Source organism: Trachemys scripta, chromosome 1 (genome assembly GCF_013100865.1).
Source record: "Trachemys scripta elegans isolate TJP31775 chromosome 1, CAS_Tse_1.0, whole genome shotgun sequence".
Lineage (NCBI taxonomy): Eukaryota > Metazoa > Chordata > Testudines > Emydidae > Trachemys > Trachemys scripta.
In genome coordinates this window covers 110,630,343-110,639,191 of record NC_048298.1, presented here as the reverse complement: position 1 = coordinate 110,639,191, position 8,849 = coordinate 110,630,343, and the positions used below count along the sequence as shown (strand labels likewise).

Sequence of the window (8,849 nt, the reverse complement as noted above, 5' to 3'; positions counted from 1 at the left end):
CCCCCTTCACCCTGAGGCACCCCCCCATGGCAGCTCTCTGCCCTGAGGTGCCTCCCCACCCCGCAGCAGCTTCCTACCCCCCAGCCCGGGGAGCCATGTGGCAGCTCCCCACCCCAGCTCACCTCTTTTCCTCCCCCTCCCCAAGCACGCCGTCGCTGCTCCGCTTCTCCCGCCTTGCGGCGCCAATCAGCTGTTTGGCGCCGCAAGCCTGGGAGGGAGAGAAGCAGAGTGGGGTGGCATGCTCAGGGGAGGAGGCAGAGCAGAGGTGAGCTGGGGTGGGGAGCGGGTCCCCTGTGTGCCGCCCCGCACCTTACTTGCTGCAGGCGGCCCTCCCCGCGCCCCCCTGCACCAGCTCACCTCCACTCCACCGCTGCCCTGGAGCGTGCTTTTGTCCGCCCCCAACCACTTGGCGCCCTAGGCAGCCGCCTAGTTTGCCTAGTGGTTGCACCGGCCCTGGATATAGGTGGCAAACAGACACTTCCTACAGCCAGCTGATCATACACTATGGTCAGCCATGCACAGCCAGGACACAAGTATAACTTGTAAGCTACACCCACCAAAACAAACACTGTAGATTGTGCCTCACCATGGCCACCATTCACTCTTACCAAACACTGGCAGGTGCTCACACTGAAAACCACCAGAAACCCATCCAAACCTATCAGAGTTTTCCTCAAAATCTACTACAGGGACATACAACAACGTTATTCCGCTCACAGCTGTAGATCCTTAGGGTCTGATTCTCCACTGCCTTGCACCCTGTGCAGTCATCTCCACCTTTGCAGAATGGATGTAAAATCAGAAAAGTTGTAGTTTTACATCCACGTTGCCCAGGTATAAATGGCTTTGCACCCTGCTCAGTTATTGAGAGGCCAGCCTAGGGGACGGATGTCTACCTGAAGGGCTTGTCCTGAATACTGCTTATTTCTCACTGTATTCAGCCAGTGCATGATCTTCTCCTTAAACTGGTGTCCTTCTTTCCAAACAGGAGGACACTATTCAGAAGGAAGGACACGTACGATGGGGTGAAGGCTTTGTGCTAGTCTACGATATCACCGACAGGGGCAGCTTTGAGGAAGTGCTGCCACTTAAGAACTTGCTGGATGAAGTTAAAAAACCCAAGAATGTTACTCTGATCCTAGTGGGGAACAAAGCAGACCTGGACCACTCCAGGCAGGTCAGCACAGAAGAAGGAGAAAAGCTGGCCACGGAACTGGCATGTGCGTTTTATGAGTGCTCTGCTTGCACAGGTGAAGGCAACATCATGGAGGCCTTCTATGAGCTTTGCCGTGAGGTACGGCGTCGTAAGATGGTCCAGGGCAAGACTCGGAGACGGAGCTCTACCACCCACGTCAAGCAGGCGATTAACAAGATGCTCACCAAAATCAGCAGCTAAAAAAATTGTAACTAAGTAGAGAACCAGTGTAGAGAAGATTAGGTTGGGGTGGGGAAGAGGCAGCCAGGACATATTAAAATAAAAGTTGGTCAAAGCTTTACTTAAAAAAAAAAATCACGGCATCCCTTTTTGAGTATATGGGGCAGATTCCTTTCTACTTTATTTAAATGGTTTTTGAGTGGTAGCATCCACGCCACACCATTTCCATCCAACATCATAGAGACATTCTAAAGGATTGGATGACTCAAAGGATTGGTAATGAGACAGCTAGGTTGCTGGCTCCAATCCAGCCCAGATTGGTAATGATTGAAAATCATTATCCTCTGATGGCTGCTCAGTGGCCTATGAGTAATGAGTCTCAGTCCTTCAAGGCATCCTCAGCAGAGAGGCCAAGGACTGAATCACCTGGGAGACTGCTTTATTGTACTCTCCAAAATTGTTATTCTGGCACATTTCACGAACACTAAATTTACACACAATTTCTTTTATTATAACTCCTCTTTTCTTGTATTATTTTTCCAGCCCAATACTAGTGCCTACATTCTTAGGTATGTATTTAAAATAGGAAAAATATTGCATGACAGTAGAGATTTCAACCGGGGTGATGGGTGAATTTCAATAGGTCTGAAGGACATAAATGTGGCTGGTTTTCCAAGTCTCTCAAATCAGCAAAAGTGGGCAGGGAACATAAATAACTTTTCTGAAGGCAATTTCAGCATTCCACCTCAAAGAACAGAAGTTTGTGTGTGAGGGTGGAGGGTGGGAATCAAACAAAGATAACCAATCTACTAGTGAAGCTCCAGAGATTCGGTTATGGTTAGTTATGAGTTTTTGATGAAAGTTCCACTTTGCTGCTTTATCCAAAATGATGCATCCACTTTTACGTTAAACTAAAGATAGGCCCAGCCCAAGCCTCAAATTCTGGGACAACTGAGAATTCAAAATCCAAACTCATATGCAGATACAATGTAAATGGCCCCTTTCTTTACAATGGGACAAGCCAAAAGGCCCCAGACTTTCAGGTGTTTAGAACACAGATCTACATTTTATGGCTTGAGCCAATGGTTAGTTTAAACCAGCAGAGAAGACATTTTTAGGCTTTTTTGAGTTTTTAACAGTATTGATCTGATTTTTTAATTTTCTCCTTTCCTCCATCCCTATGGCTTCAGCCAGCTCTTAGCTTTCCCTCTACTTTCCTCACCTATTGGCTGCATTTCTGGGGCCCTCTTGAGGGGGAAAAGGGGGAGAAAGAGAGAGACAGACAGACACATACGCACACATATATAGGAGCTAGAATTAGGAGGTAGTTAAGAATTTTCAGATTATGCTTCTTTCTTAGCAGTTACATTACACCCTTTTAGGCAGCTAGGAATGGAACCAAGACTACCATCATGCAGAGTCACAGGCAATTGGGTGGACCCACTAATAGGAGTCTGAGCAGCTCTTTCCTTTGATTAACATCCCCCTTCTATGCAAATACTCTGAGCTTTATTCTCCACTGCTTGGCACCTTGTGTAGTCATTTAATTTACGCCTGTGCAAGGAGAATGAAAAATGGACAGAGAATGCTATCATAGAGGTAGGCAAGTGGTGATATTCGATTTGTTAGCACTTTGCACAAGTATAAACGAACACATAAGGGGCAGCATAGTGGACTAAGCCCTCTGCTTCCAGGTGAGCAGGAAACAGGAGTCCTAAATCAGTTTTTTAAACCAGGAATGACTTAAAGAGACTCTGTCAAGTTCATTTTCTTTCGAACAATGTCACTAACACTCTCTCTGATGACTGTCATTGAAGGAATTCATACTCAAGTGTACTTTAAAGACCTATATGCTCTTCGTTTACTTTCTGAACTTCATCACATTTGGGACAGTGAAATTAGGCTGTTGAATGTGGAGTAAGTCTTCTTTTTGGTTCTCATAGGCTCACACGTTTTCTGTTGCAAACACTACAATAGAATCTTCAAAGCATGGCTCTGGTCAGAAGAGCAACAAATTGTTACCTTCTCATTCAACAGATCTTCCCAAAACGTGTCAGTCATATTGCTAACTTTAGTGACAACAATCAGGTTTTGCCTTTTTTTACTCCTGTTAGCAATGCAGAGTCAACATAGCTATGGGAGAGTGAGCCAGATTCTGTTCTGGCTCATGCATCAACACTTGTTAACTATGGCATTGATCTTGCAAACATGCATGTGATTAACTTAATATGTATGAGAAAGTGTCGTCAGGTTCAGGACCTACGTTTTTCCTGTAATCTTTAATAATGTGATATCACATGAGCCCAAAAGAACAGACCTTACCTTTACATCCCAGGGCAAGATTGCAGACTTGGCAATGGGTGTGTGTGGAGTGACATTATTTTACTTGTACACTGAGGAAATTGATTTGAAGATCAGTGAGAGAGAACATGGGATGTCATGATGCTCTTTGGATAGACTACATTTTCAGATTAAAATTGCAGATGAAAATACACACACAAAATTAACTTTTTAAAAGGCGATGACTATGTTTGTAGTAGGAAGGTTTGTCAACTAAAGAAATAGTAAATTATTATCTTATTTCTTGACAATGTCCCTTGAAAATGTGTCTTTCCTTTTAACATTATTTTATGGGGAAGTAATGAAATCCCTTTTGAAAGAACACATCATGCTGAGCAAACGTGTCTTACTTGTTAAGGAGAGACCCTCTATTAAAAGTAGCAACGTTTATTTGTGAAGATTGAGGTTGGAGACTACTGCAAATGACAGATGACTGGACAAAAAAATGGGGGCTATTTTGTGATTTGGGTATTGTTTCTATTTTGTTTTTAATTAAGAGTGCTGTTGTTTTTCCTCTGTTTAATGGGCTGATTGTTAAGCCAATTGTAACACAGTATGACTACAGTCTAATTTACTGCTTCTCTAGCTGTTGTAATTTATTATTGGCTGTTCTGTAGAAGTTTCCTATTTCTACAATTTCTCAAATGAGCCAGAAAATGCCGAAGTGTTGAAAGGTGCAAATGCAAAGTGAACCCATATCCACTGATCTTTCAAGCAGGAAACAGGGTAATTAAAAGCCTTCACTTGTATTCCTACTGACAATTTTTCTTTTTTAATGGTATTTCCCGTCCCCCTTTTTTGCACTTTTCCCCTAAAGAAGTTTCCTCATTAGTTCAACATCATTGATCGTGATTCATTGAAGTCACAAATAAACAGTTAGAGATGCCCATACTGCAAGATTTGGATCAGGATCCAAACTTTCTCCAAGTTGGGGTGTTCATATCTAGCGGATTGGTGCAATCATTACAGAAAAGGGGGTGGGGGGGAAGAGACCATAAAGTTTGGATCCATATCAAGATAAACTTTCCCCAAATTTGGGGATGTTTGTATGTGGGGTTTGGGTACATATATACTCGGCACATATATTGTACCAAATTATATATAACTGTATGTATTTTGACATACAAGAATATGAAGGCCCACGCCTATAGATAATATATAAGAACAATATAAAAATAGAGAAAATCACTGCTCTCTGTATTGAACTCTTGCATGTTCATTTTCCTCCAGATACCTCTGATACTCTGTCTTTCAATTAACAAGGGGCCAAATCCTCAAGTCCTCACTCAGTTTTTATTTAGACAGATTTTTAAAGATATTTAGGTGCCTACCTCTGGGAATTCAGCACCTAAATACCTTTTGAAACATGGTACTTTGGTCTTACCGTAGGTAAAGTCAAAGTGAATTTTGCCTCAATAACCTGTTCAGGATTTGGCCCAGAGTGAACAGATCGGTTTAACTGGTGTGAATCACAGATATTTCACCAAAACACCTAGACATCCAATAGATGCAATAGCATTTATAAGGGAATATGGAGCTTTAGACCATTAGCAATTATAGCAATTCAAAGCTGATCAAAAGTGTTATAGCAATCTGGCTATTTGGTTGCCTGCATGAAATTGGTTGACAAAGGTCTGTGCAATCCTTATCCTGACATGTAAGTGATAAGTGGGTCAAAGCCATAAAGTTCAGGGTGGTTGCCATTGACTTCATTGGAGACAGGATTTCCCCCAGATGTGGCTGTTCCCAAATATCAGGGATAATTGGAATTCAGCCTCCAGAGCTGTCACTCTGGAGTGACACCTATTGTTAGCACTAAATTTGTTAAGAAGGAGGCGGAGGGATGCCAACTACACTGTTCTAGGGCCCTAATCAGTTTCCTTTATATGTAAGGTAAATTGTCTTACCCCTATGAGAAGAAATGGGATTTTCCTGAAACAGTGACTGGCATTTCCCTAGGAAATGTTGTGGAGATTTTATTCAAATATGGTCAGGCTAGATCCTAAGTTGTAGCTGAGATAGGCTCAGTAAAGTTGAAGGCTAGGCGTGGGGGGGCAGGAAATGGCGCTAAACACTTTAGTGTTTCCCCCAGTTCTTGGTCCATTCAGGCTGTTTCCCCTGGCAACTAAGGATCACCAGGGCATAGGGATGCCTAAACCATGCCCCCTTCTCCTGGGAGCACCCCCTATGACATGGGTGGTGTCGAGCTTCTATGCTTGCCCTGTGCCATATGGGGAATCCTGCAAGGGCCAGGTAAGCCAGCTTTCCAGTTGTGATGTGCCACTAGGGCAGTGCCAAACAGCTGGAGTAGAGTCAAGAATCAGGCTCTTAAACTATAACTGCTTCATCAACTAGACTCAAAAAGTTTCCTGCAAAATAAATTACAGTACTGCAATTCTTAGCTTTCAAGGGGGAAAGATCCTAAAGATTAAGTATACATAGACTTTCTAGTTCTTCTCTCTTTCTCTAATGGCTCAAACTATTTACATAACTTTCAAGAGGAAAAAAAAAGCATTTGTAAAGATATAGAGACTTTATTTCAACAATACTCCTTGACAGCTTGGTGTAGCTGACTTATTTTCTTTGAAAAAGTAAATCTATAATAAAAACAGTGTAATTTTAGAAGCTCTGGTGTTATGTGCTTTATTTCCATTACATATGCCAAGCAGGAACTATATGGCCATTAAGATGCAAAGAGCTTGAAATTCATCCACTTACTTTGTGATGTTACTAACTGCCTGGGATGGTGGCCTATGGGAATTGAGTTCAGTCTTGATTCTAGTGGGCATAGGTCCGTATCATAGAAGTGATTTACATGATTTACACCAGTAAGTGTCACCTTGGACTAAATTCATCTCTGGTGTAACTCCACTGACTTCAGTGGGGTTACACTAAGGATTAATCAAGCCCTTTGTTGGCAGTCCTAGTAGAGTCAATGACTGAGTGGACAGGGAGATAGCTACCCTATTCCCTATACCCTATAGGCAATCCCTTTCCACCTTGGATTTGAGGCAGATTGGTGGGGTATTGTGGAAAAATCATCAATAGTGCAAGCTTACCATCGAATAGCTGTGGTTAAAGTGGGACTTCAGTCTCCAGGATTGTCGGAGACTGTAGGTGAATCTGTACCTATAAAGAGGCTATGGCTACATAGCAGAAGTATTCCATCATGAGAATACAATAGGTAGACATTGTGTTGCAGTCAGATTTTGAAAGTTTAAACATTAACACGTTACTAGTCCACAGACTTTGATATGAATGTTTGTTAGGAAAGAATGGTCTTCTGGTTCAAGTACAGGACCTTTGTCAAGAGAACTGAGTTCTATCCCAGACTTTCTGTGCGATCTTTGGTGAGCCACATAACTACTCGCCATCTCAGTTCCTTAGCTATAAATGAGGAATAACATTTCCCTAAACTCCTGGGAGATCTGATGCTTAATTCATTGATAGTGGTAAAACTATTTGCATCCACAGTAACAACTTCTATTCATTGATCTCCAAGCTTCAGCGCTAGAACTATAGCTTTGCAAGTGTGTCAGTTTTATTGGCAGTAGCATTTATTTGCTCAGGAACAAGAAGTTATGGTCACATCTTCACTTCCAAGGGTTTGTCTACATGGTGCATTAGCATGCACAAGCTGAAATAGAAATTGTAGCACACACCTGCAGGCCACGTACTAACTGCCCATGGGGACGATGCTGGCATGCACTAAATGTTCTCTAGTATGGGTTGACTTACTGCAGTTCGAAATGGGCAGGGCTTGGGTTCTGCCAGAACACCATTCCTGGACTCTTTTGGGGACCTAGAATGCCATTCTGGTACTTCTGCTCACTTCCCAGCCTCCATGCAGGGCGCGAGCAGGGCCCTGGTGCCAGTGCCTAATGTGGGGAGCCAGTGCCAGGAAAGGAGCCTCTTTCCCTCCGTGGCTGCAGAGTGTCCTCTGAGCTGGCAGGTGCTGGTACTGAGCCTGGTTAGGGGGCGCTCAGTGGGGACCAGACTGGGTAGGCAGCTGAGGGGCTGGAGCTGCTGGAAGCTTGGAGCTGGATCTGGGTAGCAGGAGCCCCCCTGCCAGGCACAGATAGAGGGGACACAGGAATGGGGTGGGCTCTGTGAGGAGTCAGCTTCCCTGCTCCCCATGGTCTGCCCCACTGCTCCTATCTTCCTCCCAACTCCCACCACTACTCCCCATTGCTTCCTCCCAGGGCCTCTGCATCTCTGGCCTTCCCCCTCCCATCTTAACATTTAGAACAAGCTTCTGCCTCCTCCGGCACTTTTTTTTTTTTTTTTTTTTGGACTCCAGGACTGGAAATGGGACTGTGTCATCATGCACTAGGGAACTTTTAGCGTGCACCAGCAGACATTTAGTGTGTGACATGCTGATGCGTGCTAGAGTTTACACCCAAGCTGGTGTGCAATAACATACCCTCCCTGTTGACAAGCCCCGAGTAAGGCAATCCCCGAGTTCAATCTATCCATTGCTAGCTATGTACTTTCAGTTAGTGGCTGATTAATAGATCTGTCTAATAGGCTTGGTCACTATTGTTGTATTTTATCTAGAGCTTCAACCTACCTCTTCTGCCCTAGTCAAAGTTACCATGGTAAAGATCGTTGTCAAATATATTCAGATGGAATGACTAAGAGTACAATCAAATAAAAACAAACAAGGGATATAACCTGTGTACAGGTTAAACTCCCACTCATTTCAATGGGAATTTTTCCCGAATAAGGAGTTTAGGATTTTCCACATAAGCATTATAATTTATTACCAGGACATTGGTATGCTGATGGTCCACCCAGAAATATAATTAGAAAGATAAAATGCATGACAGTTTTTTTTGTAAAAATATTTTTACAAATTTAATCCAAAAGAAATGCAAATATTATTATTAATGCCAGTTGAACTGAGTTGAAATTTGAAATTAATGTCAGGCTTATGGTGTCCAAGTTTTAATTCCAGTGCGGAAATATAGCTTCTGGATCATTCAGTGTTTTAGAATTAGTTATGTTGAACTATGAGAAATGGCTATCCCTAAACAATTTAAAATAATTTCCTAACAACTCTATTGCCTTGGCTCCATGCTCTATCTACATGACAAGCTACAAATGTATAGTGGTTATTAAAAGAACAGGATGG

The 8,849-nt window shown here is 43.0% G+C and overlaps 1 protein-coding gene across 2 annotated transcripts in view; it reads left to right on the top strand.

The window, feature by feature from the left end:
- RERG (RAS like estrogen regulated growth inhibitor) overlaps positions 1-6,337 on the top strand; it is a 121,443-nt gene extending 115,106 nt beyond the window's left edge. For both annotated transcript variants that reach the window (XM_034781844.1, XM_034781836.1), the window contains exon 5: positions 989-6,337. In XM_034781844.1, the coding sequence (XP_034637735.1) occupies positions 989-1,396 (408 nt within the window). In that variant the 3' untranslated portion in view covers positions 1,397-6,337. The remainder of the gene's footprint in view (positions 1-988) is intronic.
- Positions 6,338-8,849: the final 2,512 nt, after the last annotated feature.